The sequence below is a fragment of the Protopterus annectens genome, chromosome 3.part1 (genome assembly GCF_019279795.1).
Source record: "Protopterus annectens isolate FY-2018-M chromosome 3.part1, PAN1.0, whole genome shotgun sequence".
Classification (NCBI taxonomy): domain Eukaryota; kingdom Metazoa; phylum Chordata; order Ceratodontiformes; family Protopteridae; genus Protopterus; species Protopterus annectens.
Genome location: NC_056732.1, coordinates 1,236,822,160 through 1,236,842,019, shown reverse-complemented (window position 1 = coordinate 1,236,842,019; position 19,860 = coordinate 1,236,822,160). Strand labels below are relative to the sequence as shown.

General features: G+C 37.8%; 1 protein-coding gene across 1 annotated transcript in view; it reads right to left on the bottom strand.

Moving 5' to 3' along the window:
• IGHMBP2 (immunoglobulin mu DNA binding protein 2) overlaps positions 1 to 19,860 on the bottom strand; it is a 751,785-nt gene that overhangs the window by 719,471 nt on the left and 12,454 nt on the right. Inside the window, exon 2 of the mRNA XM_044067302.1 lies at positions 10,145 to 10,236. Within this exon, the coding sequence (XP_043923237.1) occupies positions 10,145 to 10,221 (77 nt within the window). The 5' untranslated portion in view covers positions 10,222 to 10,236. The remainder of the gene's footprint in view (positions 1 to 10,144; positions 10,237 to 19,860) is intronic.

Genomic DNA, 19,860 nt, shown 5'->3' with positions numbered 1-19,860 from the left:
CAGCAGTCATTCTGAAGGTCACCAAATGAGTCTACTTCTTGATGCACATCATTTACAACTAAACTACCTAACACTTGAACTGGTTTTATTGATGAAGGTGTTATGAAGGACTTCCTTTCCTATAAAGTCTTATTAGAAGTGAAAGATTTCTGAGATACTAATACAAGATACTGAAAGCACACTAAACGTGTCATTTATTAGCCTATGAATTCATCAAAATGCACTTGCTTGAATAAGATTTATATCTGTGATTTTATGCAACTATTGTTTTAAGAGTTTTGAGCCATTTTTGCAGTGGAGTTGTTATGTGATTTAGATGCTTATTTAAGTGCAAATTTTAAACTTGGCAAGTTTTACCTGAAGACGTCTGTATGCTTTTACACAAACGCACTTATTTGTTTTACATTTTGACTATTAAAGTTCATTTTACACATTTATTGAGCTTCGGATGTTCTCCAGCAGAGTTTTCAGTATTGTGTATTAGTTTGGTTTGTTTGTTGCTCAGTATTTCTGAGAATTTAAGATCTGATGGTTGTTTGATGACTGTTTTTAGTCTGTCTGAGGGATTTTTTGTTATATATATTTCTTAGTTGCATTGTTTTAATAAGGCACTTTACTTTTTGTGTCATGTAGACTTCATGTGGTTTGGCGATCTAGTTTTAAAAGATGGTTTCGTCGGCTTTTAAATGTTAAATAACTTTAATCTGTTATCAAATGTTCCCTGTCAGATGAATACAACATTATTAGGGAAATGAGTTTGAAACAACACAAGACTGCATTTTATATAAGAGTGTGGCAATAAACTGCAAGCTAGTATTGACTGGCTTTAATTTATTTCCTGTGATGTATTTGTTTTTTACGATACTATCATTTGTGCGTTATACACTTAATATACTGTACCAATAGAGCACTGGACGTTTTTGCCACTGAATGGTTTTGAAATGTTATTCATACCATTTCTTTAATGTTAGGGTATTGCCGTTTTAAGTAAAACATAAATTGTTTTAATTGGGATTTAATTGTCATTTGATTATCTGGTTTTTCCCGCCTAAAAGCCAAGTATAAATATGGTTCATTTGCTTTCAATATTTACACCTGATGAAGCGTAGTTAACCTACGTGAAAGCGCTTGTGTGGTTTTTATGGAGAAATAAAGAAAGTTTTACTTGACTTTTCCGTGTGGTGACTCCTGTTTGGATCTACTATTGGCAGTTTGGCTATTTCTGAGATCCTGTTATGAATTGATGAAACAAAAATTCTTGAGTCACAGGGGTATTAAGAAACCTTGATCTCATTCTCCTTATAAACCTTGTTTAAGCTATGCTAGCCTACTGAAAACTAACTGACACTGCAGCTCTTGTAGCATCATGCACAGCATTATAAGCATACTTCTGCGTATTCACCATCTCCTCTGCTTTTGTAATAAGGTTAATCCCATGCATGGCATTACTTTAAGAAGAGACCGTTTTCTTAAACTTGTTGTAAAAGACAGCTATGATAAGAAATCATGTGAGTCAGATAGTTCACAGTTAATAGCTAGTTACTAGGCTTGCAGTCCAGAGGACCATTGAGCAGACTAGCCCAAATTATCAGCTTATATTAATTGTCTGAGCTAACTGCCACATTAACTACAGGCTAAGCAATACCATCTCCACAAAGGTTTACAGGTTCATAGAAGATTAACAGGCTAATGGCTCAACAGCCTTTAAAAGCCTAGCCAATATAACCTGAATTTACCTGATATATGTCCCCTAGGGGCAGGAGGAAGGCATGGATTTGGGCCTATGCCTTTAGTATTTTCACAGATTTTACAGACTGCCCTATCCATACGGGACACAGGCACCACACCCCTGGTGTAAATTTATGGTCCCCCATCCACCGATCCAGATTGACCTTGAAGAAGGCCAGGATAGGACTCTGCTTTATGTGAATAGGAAGCCTATTCCAAAGAAATGGTTATCTCTGGGAAACATATCTCTCTATCCAGCATGTTCTGTTTGACACACTGACTAAGTTCAGATCCCTGGAATGGGTGACCCTCACATTGTTTGTCTTGCAGACATACAGTAACTCCAACAGGGCTGGAATTGTGAGCGTCTTGTATGTCAGACGTAGGTCACACCTTAACAGTGGAAAAGGGGGCAGAGGAAAGGGACAGGGCCTTCAGTCTATACACATAGGACATGTTATTTACACCCTAATCCTTTGACAGAAACCTCTGAGGTCACTCCAGTTGTTGTAGGTATCTGGTCAAGTACATTACAAATGGCACACTCAATTATTGGTCTAATGAGGGCTGTGTACAGTAGGACTATAATCTCCATGAATCTGGATGCCATACCTTTACATATAAGTTGTGTCACATAAAATTACTTCCTTACCAATGTGGATACATGGTCAAAGTTTAGGCTACTATCTACAGTACCTGGGTACCCAGATGCCTTACTTCTGAGTCTACTCTTAGGGTTGTGTTGTTTATTTTGCAGTTAGCAGGAGTGTTTGATTTCCCAAAGTGTATGATAATGCATTTTTTTCACATTTAGTTTCAGGACGTGGTTTTGACACCAGTCATTTGCCTGATTTGGACCTTCCTGAAGGATATCTACATAGGTGGGGGATACAATGACTGGCCCCAAGCTTGCAGTTGAATGCAAACTTTATCATCCTGAGGACTTCCAAACTGGCCTTGGTGTCAGAGAAATAAATTCAGAACAGGAGTGGTCCCAACACTTAGCCCTGTGGCATACCACTCATAACTGGCCACTTGCTGGAACTTGAATCACCCACTTTACATGTATCCTGTCCTTGAGTCAGCTGGCTATCTATCTGGTGATGGAGGGATTTATATCCAGTTCTGTGAGTTTACTTATAATACCTGAATGGAGAATTGTGTCAAATGCCTTGGCCAGGTCAAGGTACATGGTATGCACTGTTTTACCCTCAGCCATGGCCTTAGCGACTTTCTCAATGAAATTCACCAGATTTAGTAGGTGTAATTTGCCCTTTAAGAAGCCGAATTGTGTCAGGACCAGTGTTTGGAGGTTTTCTATGTCTTTCTTTCTCAGGTCCATGATTGTACTTTCCATGTCTTTACAAACAAGAATAGACAAGTTTATGGGTCTGAAATTTTCCAGGTCAATTGCTGGGCCACCCTTATGCAGGGGTATGACCGTAGCTGTTCTCCACTCTGTCAGAACAAAGCCGGTCTGGAGGCTATGGTTAAATAAAGAACCTATTGGGCGTGATAGGTTCTTTTTAAATTAATTAAGAAGTGTCCTGGCATATGGTCGGGCCTCCTTTAGGTCGTGTTTTTAGCTTTGCACAGTGCTGTGGCAACCTGTTCTGCAATGATAATTGGTGGAGGAGTGGCGGAGGAACTGGAGGTGATGCAGAAGTGAAGTTTCACCTAAATTAATCAGCAAGCAGATTTGCTATGTCTGCCAGCTGGTTATAGGAGATGCCATCAATAACTAATTCCGCACATTGTTGGGTGCTGCCCTTAAGACTGCAAACATAGCTGAAAAATGCCTTATGGTTATCCTTAGCTTTGGAGGCTATTTTTACCTCACAGTCAGCTTTCAGAGACTTTACTAGTTCCCTGGTCCATTTGTTTATACTATTGAGGGATTTATTGCTCTGTTGTGCACATTCCCTCTTACTTTTTGACAGAAATTTCTTTTTCTTGTAAAATCTGTTAAGACTGGGGTACACCAAGGTGGCTTGTTTTTGCGGTTTAACCTGGGCTTAATTCCATTCAGTACTGCTGTTTCTATGCACTTGTTTATGTGATTGTACAGGGCTCTAGTATACTGCTCTGTATAGGCTACTGTATTTTCTGGATTTGGGGGAGTTTGGAATCCAGCTATGCCGTTGCTTAATAGGGGGTAGTTTGCTTTAGAAAAGTTTTCAAAGTTCTTGGGGTTTGCTGGAGGGGTGTAGTTTTACCTTAATTTCCAAGAAGACTGCTTTCTGATCTGATCTCAACAGTAAACACATTACACATGGGAGAGAGGGGTGCAGCACTCTTCCATATTTATGAGTATTAGATGTAGGATATTTGTTCCCCTGGTGGGAGTGCAGATCAGCTGTTCCAGGGTATTTGAATTTACAAAGTCGAGGAATCTTTGAACCTATATGCCTCCCAGTTAATGGAGGGATAATTAAAATCACCTATAACTATGATATTGGGCTGAATAGCTCTAGATATGATGTGTGGGTACTACGGTTCATGGAGGGGGACATGCAGCTTGTAAGAATATGGTAATGAGTTTTTTGCAAAGATAGTTGGACATGGAGTACTTCTAGCATGTTATATTGTCTGACCAATCCTCAGGTGACATTATACTTTATATAGATAGATACACCTCCGTCTTTCATTCTTTCATGTTAAGTAGGTGAATGGAGTGTTAGACAGGTATTATAGCCATACACAGTCAGAGTGTTTTCTTTGGCTTTAAACCATGTTTCTGTAAATGCACAGATGTCAGTGTTCTACAGAGCGAAGAGAGCTTCCAGGGAGTGCAATTTCCAGTTGAGCCTCCCCGGGTGGGTCTCCCAGTGATGAAATGAGGAAGAAGTCTCACCACCTGGAACTGATGAAGAAGACAAACGGGTTACAGCAATGTTTCCTAACTACCAAGATGCTGATGGCCCAGCCCTGCTGTAGCTTCTGCACAGCTTGTCCACAAAGAAACAGGGCTCCCAAAGCACATGAAAGGCAATGATGAAATGGCTGTTCAGCACTGCTTATTCCCATAGTTTCACAGCTAAATCTCTCAGAGGACAGGTTTGAGTCACTCTTGTTACTGACATATTGTACTGCTTCTGTTCTGTCTGTCCATATGACAACTTCTATCGTGACAGAGGAAGTTCTGGAATGCTTGGAGGGTCACTAGAACTGCACTCAACTTCAGTATATTGACATGAAGGAATAGAACCAATGACAGCTAGACACATCAATGGCAACTGCACTAAGGAAAGGGGAAGGCGGTTGGGACTATCAAGGAAAAATTGTTGGCAGCCATCCACCATGGTAAGCTATCCAGGAATTCAACTAACTCAGAATGCTTTTTTGATGACAAATGCATTTATGCCACTTACATTCAAAACTGGCCAGGGGCCCTTTTTGGCGCAAAAAATATGGACTTATAGTTGGACACTCTCTGGTGTGGAGGGGGGACCTCCTGGATGGATCTATTACTTAGGAAGGTTGCAAGGTTAAGACTTATGTCTTTGATGCTTTCTGCTGGACTTCTGACAGGGAATGAGATATGAAAACTAGGGTTGAAAGGAAGTGAACATAAGTATCTTCAGCCATCCATCCATCCTTGATTATTGACTTTCACACTAACAAATGTAAAGACATGTGACCTCTAATTGCCTCCAGAGTGGAGCAGCTTGGCAAGCTCTCAAGGCTCCGGTTGACCACTCAAAGATGGGCCACAGCTGTCTGATAAGTGTTAAAAACCCCTACATCAGGAATTGTAACCCTTGTTGAAGTTACCCGGATTGTTAGAGTTCTTCTCAGACTGCCATCCTTCTAGCTGTTGCCCATACCTAATTTACTTTTGGCAAGAGCTCCTCTGCCTTTTGGAAAATGTGCTATAAGAATCTTACCCTCTTCTTCCATATTCTCTGTTTGTGCCTTGACCTCCAGCCAAAATTGCACTGGTTTTGGGACAAGTCAGTCATAAATATCAGTTTGGCATCCACCGCAAGTCAGTCAGAGCCATGCATGCCAATGAACTGATATGCCAAGCAATTAGTGTTTAAAAGGCAATGTAATTCCATTAAATCTACTTCTTCAAAACTCCAACATGGATGGCAAACAGCTGAGCACACTCAAATAGAAATTGAAGGATGCATATGAGCTTTTCTATCTTTTTCACCCCTGTGAACTCCTTATCTGGTGAATGAAATAAAGAGCTTTGCGATGCTGAAAACCTTTTAAGAGGAGATGCCAAAACCAAAGTGTCCATCTCAGCAGTCACTGACCAAAAACTCCCTACACTCAGAGAAAACAACAGAATATTAATTTTCTTCAAGACTAGGGCTAATATATCCAGGTTCTTCTGGGTAGCACTGGTGGCAACCTTTAAAATGTCTTCCAGTGTTGTGACCACCCAAGACTTGCTGGATGGACACAAAAGCATACTATACCTATCCTTGAGGAAAGGACACCCTGGGAAGGACACAGGATCATTGAGCTATCCCATATTTGCAGGACCTCCACAAATATCAGACAGTCAGGACGGCATGTAGGTGTGGCAGTGTCCCCCTCATTATCTAAACCAGCCATGGGAGATTTAATAAGCAACTCTACATGCTTTTTCTAGCATGTAGCCTTCCTATGACAAAGAGTTTGAAGAAGACGAAGACTTATTTCTAGAGCGTGATATGGCTAAAGGGAGTCGCAGAAGGGTTGCAGCCTGTTTGCTATATATGACACAGCTTGTGGGATCAGACACTAGAAAATAGATATGTTTGATGCAGTGGATAATAACTTGGCAGTACCACAGCAATGGTGGCTGCTTGCTTAGAATGTAGTCTGATGCCAACAACTGTCTCAATTCTGAAACAGTCCAGGTCAGATCCTCTAACACTGACACTAATGGTAGAGTCACTGGCATAAAAACATAAGCACCATCATTACTGCCTTTGGCTTTGGCCCAAGCACCAATCAAAAAGTCACTGTCAAGAATGCTGAGAGCATCCAAACCATCTGTAATATCAAAGTCAAAGTCAACTACATCAGAGCCAAGACAATCAATGCTGAAATCAACCTTGATATCTTGGCAAATGACACAGGTCGGGCCATCGCTACTGCTGTAGTACTAGTCAATGCAGGCTTCTTCAGGGATAGTACCAAAAATGTGGGGACTGGTAAGGAAAGCCTTAAAATTTTGTGTTTAGAAATACTAGGAAACAAACACTCACACAGAGGTTAAACCTTGCTTGCCAAGGCAAGAAATGGTAACAGTCTTAAACAGGACTAGGCCCAAGAAAAAGGCAATTCCTGAGAGCAAAATCTCCCGAAAATTAAAAAGCAGCTACTTGAAATGATAAAAATGACATTAGTAACAATAATCTTAAAACAAGTACAGGTGAAAAAAATTCACTGTGCTTTACTGAACATAAATTTGAAAAATAATTTTGGGTCACTAGCAATGTTTGTCTCAGCTTTTTGCGCAACAATAATAACATGGATAGGAAGAACAGTGCAGTGCAATTTGGGCAGCTCAAGGTAATTTGCAACCTGACAAAGTTTAGCTTTCCAAACAGTCCTAATCATTATTCCCGTAGCCCAATCACTTATTAAGGAGAAAACCAGTCTGGGCTGGGACAATAAAAGGAAGAAACACAGCTAGTTTGTGGTAGAAAATATGCACTGCAGTCTACCACAACCACAAAAATCATGTTAATGATGCTTTGCCTAAAAACCTCCGAAGAAAAATAATACAAATGGTTAATGAGTGCAAGCCACTATGCAGGCAAAACTATTCCAATGTCAAAGTGGGATGTGAAGCACTAAAAGCAGCAACAAAATCTAAAGACAGCTTCTATAAGGGCCGAGGTACATCTGGTGAACCTTCCACATGTAAATGGAGACAGATAATGTGGGTAGAACCCAAAAGTCATGGCATCTATATCATAACATCAAAGATGCAAAATATCGAATGCTCAGAAGAACAAAAATGACAAAACCCATTTCTGTATTGTGGGGGGCTGCACCCCCCCCCCCGCTAAATATATATTCCAACTCTGAGATCGCAATGCAGTGAGGAAAGGGCAAATATCCCAATTTTCACTGTACTGAAATCTCAAAAACGGACCCTTGACATTTCAGCACTTTCGTTGTTGTGCCGTTCGACATTTTGATTTTTCAATAACATGATATAGATCCAACTCGTGAGTAACTGTTAGAGTGACCCTTCACAAAAAGGAATTCACTTTTCCCAAGGGTTTGTGACCTAGGAATTACAATAATCAAACAGAAGGGGTGTGAGCATATGGAACTGCAGGGGTACATTAACATATTGGTTTCTCTGAATGATACGTGCAGGTTTCAGCTTTTCCCCATTTTGGACTTTTCATTTCAACAATGTAGCATTTGTTCAAATGATCATCAATAATGCCAACTGGAAGCTTCAAACAGGTAATAAATTATGGCAGAAGACTGAACTGGGGGGTGAAACTTTGAAAAAGAAAAAAAAGGACAAGGATAAGTCACAGGGAATAGACAAGGTATCTCCAAAGGAATCTAGCCACTCTGCTGGCAGATCTCCTAATGCAGATTTTTAATATACTGCTCAACTGATTAAGGAATGGAAGACAAGAATGGTTCATTTGTATAGGGTACATGGGTGGGGTAGGAAAACGTCAAGCAGCAACATACCACTTAGCCTAACAACAGCTGCAAGAAAATGCCTGGAGGAAATACTAAGGAAAAGGCCGGTGGCATTCCTAGAGGACAACAGACTCCTGGATAACATGCAGCATGGGTTTGAAGCAGCCAGTCAAATTTCATACAGTTTTACAAATGGATTACAACAGAATTTTGGACTGAAGTATCAGTGCACACAGTACGGCATGGCTTCTGAATTAGTCCTACACTGGTGACTGTTAAGAAAGCTGCAAAGACTGAGAATGCCTGAGACAGAGGAACGAGGCTAAAACATGTCTGATGGAGATGACACAGAGGTCTGTGGCATGAAATACACTGTCAGGAATAAAGAATGTGACCAAAAGAATGTGACCGAAAGAGTGCTGAAGGCATCAGACCCACATCCATTCCTCTCCCATATTTTCGCCTCATACATAACACAAGGGAACAGAGAACAGGATAGGCCTCCTTACAAATGCCACAAAGACAGATGCAACAGCGAAATAATGGGGACGACATTAAGAAAAGGCCATCCAAGTAGCAGAGAGATGGCAATTAAGGTTCAATGAACTAGGGTGGCCTAATGGTTAAGGGGTGGCCTAATGGTTAAGGTATTTACAAATACAAGATGCTGGGTTTGAATCTTACAAGGGATAATTGCCTAAGCTTAAAATGGCTCGAAAGGGCAGTTAGCTTAGTACTAACCTATAAAATGTAATGGTCTGCACTAGGTAAACAACAAACTTGATGAGAAAGAACCCAATGAGGCTGTGGATCAAATAGTAATGAGGTAGAAAATTATCTTGGATATTTATTACATCTGAAATGGATCAAAGGGAGTAGAATGAAAGGACCATTGTAATAATGAACAGAATACTGTGTTAACTCCAGGGGACAGACTCCAGAAGCAAAGAAGTAATGCTTCCATTCTGGGCTCTGATTAGCCCACATGCTGATAAAGATTGAAATTCTGAGGCCAGATAGGGAGAGGGATATCACACTGCTGGAAGGTATCCAGAGAGCCACCAGTAGTGTGTGTGTGTGTGTGTGTGTGTGTGTGTGTGTGTGTGTGTGTGTGTGTGTGTGTGTGTGTGTGTGTGTAGGGAGATGGTTAGAGAAGAAAAAGTAGACTTAGAAGAGCTGTTGCTTTTGCATTTGTTAGTCAGCAAAAGGGGAAAGTACAAACATGATATGAGTGCACAACTTCATAGCAGGAAGATGTGAAGCTCTTCTGTTAAACAGAAAGGAAATGGAGCGGAAGCAACAAGGCAGAAGTTTGAAGTGATCATGTATTCCATGGATCTGTGAAGAGTAATTCATCATGGTGAAGGCTGTGAGCCTATGGAATAAGCTATCAGTGTGACTGCTGGAATGGAATCCATTGAAGCATTCAAAACGACATGGGATAGGTGGGGAAAACACATGGAGGTTGGGATGGAGGGGAAGAAGAATTTTAAAGTCACTAAAAGGGGAAGCAAGAGAAGTTGCCTCCTTCTGCTGTCAAACAAATATAATATACATATGCACAAACAACAGTAAAAATATGCAAACTCAAGTAGCAATCACTGGCAGCAAAATCCAAGAAATGTGAAGTCTGACATAAAGGCTAGAACACAACAAACTTATACAACTCTTTAATACATTTAAGTAGAAATACACAGTTCTAAAATGTAAAACAAAAGTGGGCAGTAATCTTAGTAGTAACCGGAGATTAAATATTTCTAAACACAGGTACATATGTTGGACATCAGTGAACAAATACCGGAGTTCTTCTATTTCTGCTTCCTTTTCTTCCTTTAAAAGTTCTAGATGGCGATGCACATATTTTTCTACTGCCATTTCATAGCATTTGCCCTAAATACAAAGAAAAATATGACTCAGTAACTTGAGAGTAAACTTATCAAAAACAGTGGAAATAACAAGCAAAGTCATTTTAAGTCATAACAAAGGGCATTTCCATTTCACGGTAACATATATTTCACAAAATAAACATACAATACAAAATATGAATAAGAAAAAAATGACTACATACCTTTTAGTGTGCAGCATTAGAACAGTGCACATTTTGACCATGAGCTAGTAAAGATGTAGTAGTCAAACAAAAAAAGTTTAAACTAGAAATCACCAAATACATATACATTTTTTTGTGTCTTTCGGCTTTTCCTGGTTAGGGGTCGCCACAGCGGAACTCCGGTCCGCTAATGATTGGCAGTAGATTTTTATGTGCTGAGTTGCCGGCCCTGACGCACAACCTACAATGAAGGCACGCCCATTCACATATAAAGACATCCACAAAAATAAGTGCATGTCAACAGTACACCACTGGAAAAGTGTTTGCACAAAAACTGAAAAAAAGTCTGGGCTGGGATTCATGAATAAACTTCAAAATTTGTAAAACCTTAAAATGTTGACATAAAATTCTGAAAATGTCTGCAATTTCTAAATACATAGAGATGTGGGGATTTGATACACAATGTTTACATCATGGCACTCAGAGAAGCTGAAGGAATGCAAATGTACAAAAGTTAAAAAAAAAACAGTTTTGTCATAGTTCTGCCTCGATATACAAACATTATAGTGAGACCAGCTATGTTATATGGGTTGGAGACAGTGGCACTGACAAAAAGGCAGGAGTCAGAGCTGGACGTGGCAGAATTAAAAATGTTAAAATTTGCACTTGGTGTGACAAAGGTGGACAGGATTAGGAATAAGTATATTAGAGGGTCAGCCCAGGTTGGAAGGTTTGGAGACAAAGCCAGAGAGGCAAGATTACGTTGGTTTGGACATGTGCTGAGGAGGGATGCAGAGTGTGTGTGTTTTACATAAGCATAATCTGGCAAGTACTAATGCCATATGCCCCACAATGTCACGATAAAGGATGGAACTCCAACCAAAGCATGGCTTTGTCATTCTAAAATGCCTAGAGCTCCTGGATAACTACATAGTTGAAAAGGTTATAATGTACTGCATATGTGGCATGTGTTGTGTGAACTGGACCCTGAAAGTGTGAATAGACCATCCTGCCACATACTAAGGTATCCATAGCTCTCTGCATCCTGGCCATAAGGACAATTTAGAGGCCTACTGCAGATGCTGTAGATGTCTCCCAGGTTTCAGTATTCAGGGTTTGGGGTGCATTCCTCAAATACAGTATGTGGATAAGTACATAATACTTCCATAAAACCCACAACCCGCGGTGATGGTGCTGCGGTAGCATTGTCGCCTCACAGTAAGAAGCTGTCTGGTTCGATTCATAGCTAGAGCGTCTTCTGCGTGGAGACATGCGTGAATGGGCGTACCTTCGTTGAAGGTTGTGCGTCAGGGCTGGTAACTCGGCACGTAAAAATCAACTACCAATCATTAGCGGACCGGAGTTCCACTGTGGCGACCCCTAACTGGGAAAAGCCGAAAGACACAACAACAACAACTTCCATATAATCCACAGGATTATTGTACTATCACTATATAAGCACCAACAGGTTAGCAATCCTACTGATGGTGCCAAGCACAATAAAATGCACACATGCTGGCAGTCAGGCCCTAAATGGGCTGCAGAGGATGGTACAAATCAGCAGTGACAGGCATTGCTCCATCAAATGCCAACTAATCTGCAAAGCAGAAGGCAACGTCATTAATGTCTGTGTCTGGCATTCCAACAGTACTTATGATGAAGGCATATGGTAGACAAGTGAAATGTGTCAGCTGTTTATCTTACTGAAAATACTGCAGTAAGCTCAAGTTGGCAAGTATAAACCCAAGGCATGCACTACTGTCAGAAATCCACAAAAGGAATGTGCACAATGGAAGAGTCATGCTGCAGAGGATACTTACTGGGTGAGGTAAGGGTACGCAAGGGCAATATAACACAGTACAGATGGAGATGTGCATATGAGGCACATCACCTGTATAACCTTTACTTCCAAATGTGATTCTGTCTTCTATTTACAGCAATGCATAATGGTAAGAATCCATTCCCAAATGTACACAAAGGACAGCTAAAGCAGGATGTAGCCAAACACAAGAGGTGATGAAGACAGTAGCTAGACTTATGAAGTGCATGCTGGCTCAAGTGCTTTGATATCTCTGACAAGAGTCTACAGTCCAGGCCAGACAAGACCAACAAAATGTCCCTCACATGTACCATGCTGTATGATATGGTTATACACTGAAGACTTAGAGCAGAGCATCCAGCACATTCAATGCCATTAGCAAATATGGCAACAAACAGGACACTGCAGAGGATGTAAACATGGATGTGCTCCCCACCACCACCATGTACACATCACTTACTAGGCACAGCATGCCCAGACTATGGCATGCAGATATCAGTTGGACCTGTAGATAGCACTGTTGGTGGTAACCCATACACAAAATACAGTTAACAGCTGCTATCAGATGATTTCCCTCCATACTTACCAGATAACCTAAATGATGTTCGACAGAATACCCTTCATAACACCTGAAAAGCACAGTATATTCTGAACAGCATAAGCATGCTGCACATTACACAGAACAACTTTAAAGAATAAATGCTGTATAATACAGCGCATGAACACAGACAGGCTAGTCGAAATGGTGGCATGTCATGGGTAAACACAAGAGTGGGACTGCATGCATAAAATATGAAGACAAACAGCAGCAGAGACAGCATATGCTTTTGCTGCTTGTTTGTACTTCGGGAGGGTGACATCACATCAGCATTATGCACAAAATGTACTTGCACTGGATACCCTCTATGTCTCAACTACATAAGTGCTACCCAAACAAAATAAAAGGTATGCTACATTCTGACAAACAGTACATAACAGACTAGAGGTGTATCTTGGCCTCACCACCCTGGCCACCATATATGCACTGAGGCATTATAGTTCAATGTTAAGGCTACGATCTGCAAATAAACTTCATCTTGCAGTTCTGGGTTTGATTCTTTGAGTTTCCTCTTAAATACTGTATGACTCTAGCCTGGCTCTATGGCACAAAGAGATATAGCCCAGACTGTCCCAATAAAACAGATACTCATTTAATAGTCATATAATTGGATGAGCCATGCAGAGAGAGAGATAGGAATGAGGTTTGGCCCACTCACTTCACCTGTGGGACATAAGGGATGCAGATGCTTGAATGCACATAAGGATGGTACAATTTCTCTGATGCAAACTGAGTAGACCACATCCTAAAGTTTGAAGACATTGAGCAGGGTTGCTTGCTGGCAAATGTCGCTTGTGGAATTGAACAGTGATCAGTGAGAGGACAGCCCACTGCATGCTCTCTTCCTTTGTGTAGACAAGCATGCAGAGGGAACAAAGGGCAACAAAAGAAAATCCAGATGGTTGTCCCACTGATGCCCACCCTCTGTCGGTCCTCACTCCAGTTATAAAGAACACACAAGCCAGTAGACTATGAGGGGGTCAATTGGTTAGCAGGCAATGCGGACAAAATAACACAAAATAAATAATTAATTAATTAAAATTAAAGAAAATGTAAATATCTGACTCTTGAGTAGGTTACTTAGACAACTGATCTAGGTTGCTTGTAAAAACAGGAATCTGTGCCTACAGTGCTAATCCAATAAAAAACAAATTCATACTACCTAGATTTACTTGGGGATACTTAGGCCATATTCACATGGTTAACATCACACAGAAATGTAGTATTCTACACCTGACTGGAAACTTTAGTGTCTGTGGAGTAGTGGATATACTGTAGTATAAATAAATTGCTTATCTTTAATTCTTTGTAATTTGATTTCTATTTTAATGATTTTATGTTTAATTCCCTTTATATCAGATTAAACATACCATATTTTGCTGGTGGCGCTGCAGTAGCGCTGTCGCCTCACAGTAAGACGTTGTCCCTTTTGATTCTCAGCTAGAGCATCTTCTGTCTGGAGATATGCGTGAATGGGCGTATCTTCGTTGACGGTTGTGCATCAGGGCTGGCAACTCGGCACCTACTGCCAATCATTAGCGGACTGGTGTTCCGCTGTGGCGACCCCTAACCAGGAAAAGCTGAAAGACACATTTTGCTGGAATCAACCAAAGTTTCACTAAAGTTTAATTTCTTATTTTTACATTTAATGATTAACATCTTTAAAGTTTTTGTTTATATCAATGGTCTAAACAGTGACAATAAGAGAAGGCTTTTGTACACATTTTTAAATATTAATAAACCAGAATTACTTCTTATACAGAAAGATATTAATTTGCTATCTAATAAAGAATTAAAATTATTTTTAGATACTTTTAATCAAAAAGAAGATGAACAGTTATTTTGTGAAGATGAATTATTATGCCTAAAATATTTCATTATTTTACTCATCCAAAGTAATGCAATCATTGATAGTTGTAGGATATGATAAGAAAATATTTACTGGACTCCTGGTTTAGGAGCTAAAGTTGATTAATTCTATCTAGCTATTATATTATCCAAGATAAAGGGTTACTTAATTATTTTGAATGATTCAAATTGTACTGTGGATGAGCATGATACTACTGTTTCTACAACATTTTAAATCTCAACCACAGCTAAAATGTCAAAAAATTGTTAGCTGATCTCAGTCTTAAAGACATAATGATCTTTAATTCTAGTTCACTGTGTTTTGCACATTATGCATTTGTACATGGTATCCAAAAAAGAATTGATAAGTTCTATACTTCCCCTAAAATACAGTCAAAAATTGATAGGACATCAGTAGATCCTTGTCGGGTTTCTGAACTTAATGCTTTAAGTTTTAACCTTGAGGTGAGTGCAAGATGATTGACTATTACTTTAAGAATTCCAACTTATTTAACAAACTTGCCTGATTTCAATGATTATTTAATTAATAGAGATAAGTGCATGGAACTTGATAAAAATGTGGTCACTAACATTACTCTATGAGGCTATTTTAAAGTTTATATCTATAAAAAGTGGTGTTCTAAAATATTAAAGGATGGCATAAGAAAAATGGCAACCAACAATAAAATATCAAAACAAAATTAAACTGAAACTGTGGAAGAAACACCAATACTACTTTTGTTCCATTTAATAAGGACTTCATCAGAAACAGCAAATTACCTTCACTGAACACTTCTTATACAAATTAAAAACTGATCACATAACCAGAACTAACCAATCAAATATATTTGAGCTAATTCATTTTTTTAAAGAGATTACATCATTCAACCCTGAGGAAAACACTGCACCCAAGGTAAACTGCCAGTGCAGTTCTAAAATATTATTAAAATCTCCACATCTTAAATCTAACTTCAGCTGTTCCACTATCTGAAAGGTGAATATTTTAAAAGATTTACATAAAACTGCATGTTTAGCAACAGCATTTTTTTATTGTCTTGAAGTTTAATGGTATAATTATGCTAATAAATCCTCTCCACTAAAGTTCTAACAGTTTTACCCACACAATAGGCAGGACAAGTGGCACAAATATTCAAATGAAAAAGACCCTTAGAACTACATGTAAAATCTTCTGACACTCTCAAAATCTTATTGTTATTACTCACATTAAAAAAGAACCATATTTAATAAATCTGCACTGACTACACATTCCAAAGAGGAAGATACCACTTTTGCCAAACTCTGTAAGGTAACATCCTTTCTCTTTTCCAACAATGACTAGATAATACATAATTTCTTGAAAATTACCTTTGGGCACTCCCATCATCACCACCTCCTGACTCAGTTCAATGTTCCCGGCAAGACTTTCCGATTTTCAAAGATAACTTTCAAAATATTCTTAACATCTAAAGAATACATAATAAAAAATTGGCTTATCAAAATCTTTTGCATTTTGGGTGCCTTTACTATTTTTTCACCCATCTAAAGTAACTAAAATAGATGGGAATTTAGTGTTCCTACATTCAATATTTTTTTGGCATACAAAATGCAATAAGGTAGAGGGGTACCCTCTTTCTAAAAATACCTTTTCTACAGCTCACCTTTATCCTTTAAAGATACTATCACCCAAAATCAACCTTGCAATTCTCACATATCTTCCTTTACCTATATTTTTCTTTACAAATAATAGATGCATACTAGAAAAATGTAAATATTGGTTAGTGAAAGAATCCTTCCTGAAAACCTCTGACACCAAACATTTGGCCTATACATATATAGTCAAGTCCAAATATATAATTTCTCTTTCATATATGCCAAGTGAACTTTAAAACTTCAGTAATGGCTTCCATATTATGCTTAAATGTATCAATGACCTTTCTTGTATTTCACTAAAAAACATGTCATCAGTAAAAAGACTATAAAAGACAGCATTCTGTTGAAAAAAAGTATGAACTGTTTATTAAAATCTGTTCTTCCCACTGTCTTAATAGTAAACTGGCATATACTGGTGCCATAGGGATGCCAATTGCTACCCCTATTATTTGGTTAAATATGTTGATGTCAAACAGAAAAAAAATATATACTACAACTAAAAGAGTGCATAACCGATTCAAATCAGAGCTGGTCAAAAATGAATACTCTCCCAAAACAAGTCCAAATCATCTCCTCAGCTTAACCATTAGACTATTGATATAAAGTGCAACTACATTAACTATGGCAAAAATCAAAATCTAAATTGTAAGTGTTAACTGTTGCTAACTTTTCTGAAAAGTCCCATGAATCCTTAATATAGGCTGGAACATTTGGATGGTATTATTTAAGCTTCTTGTCTACAAAAATCCTAATGGGATCTGTTTTACTACCTTTTGCTGCTGCTGCTACAGGTCTAAACAGAGGTCTGAAGAGATTTTTGAGTCTTGCAGATCTCAAGAAAATGCACCACCCTTGGATCATTTCCATATAAACACCTACACCTATTTGACCTTTGGCAGTTTGATTTTTATTTTAATATTATAAAATTACAAAAAGATTTACAAATTCAAAAAGTGACAAAAGTAGAATTAAAATAGCTAAAGATATTACCAATGAATACCAAAGAAAAATAAGACACAAGACTGATTTGGGTCTAGAAAAAATAGATTAAATTTGTATGCTTCTATTATAAAAAACTTTACACATACTTGCTAACAGATCTAAATTAATCAATAAGACTAAACAAATAAAATGTATAATAAATGAAGATATGGTGAAAGGTCAACTGATGAGATTATACATACTTTTAAGAATTATTTAAAAAACAAAATGCATTTGATATTAAGAAAAACAATAAGCACTTGTTTACTTCTTTAAATAACAATATTAAACAGAAAATTACAAAGGAACATGTTAAAAATCTTATGTGAAAAAAAACTGTTACCATTTCTGACATTATAGGTCAAATTAAAAATTATAAAACATAACAAATCTCCAGGTCATAATGGTATTGAACCAGAGATGCTGTAGTTTTTCCCCCCATGAAATATTACATCTATTTAAAAGAGTTTGTTTACTAATACAAAACAAATCTTAATTCCACCCTCACAAAACACTGCTTATTTTCCCTTAGTTTAAAACAAGACAAAGATTCAGAAAGTTGTTCCTCTTACAGGCCCACTTCTCTTTTAAACAATGATCATAAATTGATTATGTCCATAATTCTGAATAGACTAAAAAATCCAATTGAAGATGCTATTCATAATGATCAAACTGGCTTAATACTTCACTGAAAGATACAAGATATTGTTAAAAAAAACTAATAATGACTATTGAGTATGCTAATGTTAATAAATCAAATTGTTGTATTGTTAGTCTTAACTGCAAATATATATTTAAATATTTGCAAATGTTTGGATTTCCACTTAAATTTATTATGTTATGCAATATTTACATAAGATCAAAGGTCTTTAGTAAAACTGGTCCCTTCTTCTGTAATGGTGCAGCTATTTGCAACTTTGATTGAACCATTTGTGTAATTCAATAGAAATAAAAAAAATGTTTAAACTTTTAAAGTTTAATGAATTAATTATATTTTTCCAAAGTACAACTTCTACAGAAGACATACTGATTACCACTGGAGATATACATATTTTTGAAATATCTAACTCTACAAAATTTTTTGAAGAATTATCTAAAATGAAATTCAATAATAATAAAACTGAGATTCTGCTCATTAATCAAAATAAATTAAACATTCACATAAACAACTTTAAAGAAGAATTAATAAAGAATAACAACAAAGTCTTAGGTTTATTCTTTTATGAAAACATAAATGAAATTGTAAATGAACTTTTTTTTATTATAACAAATACAGAAAATCTAAGTGATAATCTGAATACGTTACTTTTCCTTTGAAGCTCAGCTGACATTAATAACAATGATCTTATTATCTAAAATTGTATAATATTATGCATAATATTATGCAATCTATTTTTTTAATTCCTAAAACTAATATTATAAGTAAACTAAACAATATCTTACCAAAATTTCTTTGGTACTAAAAACAGCATAGAAAAGCCATTGTGAATCATATTAGAGAAGGAACAGAGATGGTATTAATTTTTCAAATATTGTAAACAATGCACAGTTTTCATCGTTATTAGCATTTTATTATAGGTTCATACATGTTTACTAGACTAATGACCACAAGGGTTGTTTTAGGCCTATTGATGCATCTTAAATCTCTAGCAATTTCTAGTACTCTTGATAAGTGTAGGGTCTTGAGAGATGAAGCATTTACAAGCACAGGCCTAGGATATGAACCATTTACTGGTTGCATGTGTCCATTACAGACACAGATGCCAAACCAGGGATGAATTTCCTGTTCTCCATCCAACTGTCCAAGTTGCACTTAATTAGGTTAGGGAAGAACTCTGCTTCACATGGGTGGGGAGCTTGCTCCAGAGAAGGGGGTAGTCTCTAGGATACATATCTGTCTAACCAGCAGGTCCTATTTATGTCACAGGAAAGATTTATGTCTTTAGAATGGGTAATTCTGTTGCTGTTTTTGGATATGCAGGCGGTCCATCAGGATGGGATCTGACAATGCCTTTTATGCTTGGCATAGATTCCCCTCAACAGCCTGGGGGAGACAGAATACGGGGATATGGCCTTGAGGCAGTATGCATAGAGCATTTATTTATTTGTTTGTTTAATTACTGACATTTGATTACCTGGAAAATCTGACTGGGTGGAAGCCCATTTTCAGTGAAGGCCCGGGAAGAAAAGCTCCAAATTACTACAAAACATTTTAAGAATAATAATTTTACAATCTTCAAAAATAAAACAAAAACACCTGCAAATAAAATTATGTTACTCTTTGTATTATTTTAGTGAGGAACCACTGTGGATGTTCCAGTTGTTGGATATGCCTAGTTAGGTTCACACCAAAGGGGGGCATTGTCCTCAAAGGTAGGTCTGAAGAATGCTGAATACAATAGAACAATGGCCTCCTTTAACCTAGATGCCATACCTTTGTAGACATGTGATGGTCAAACGTTAGACTGCTAAATAAGTGCGTCTCCAAGTCCCTGACTACTGGGTCATCTTTTGGGGGCGTGTTGTCAATAAGATAGTTACTGGGGTGGATGACTTCCTGAAGGATACTAT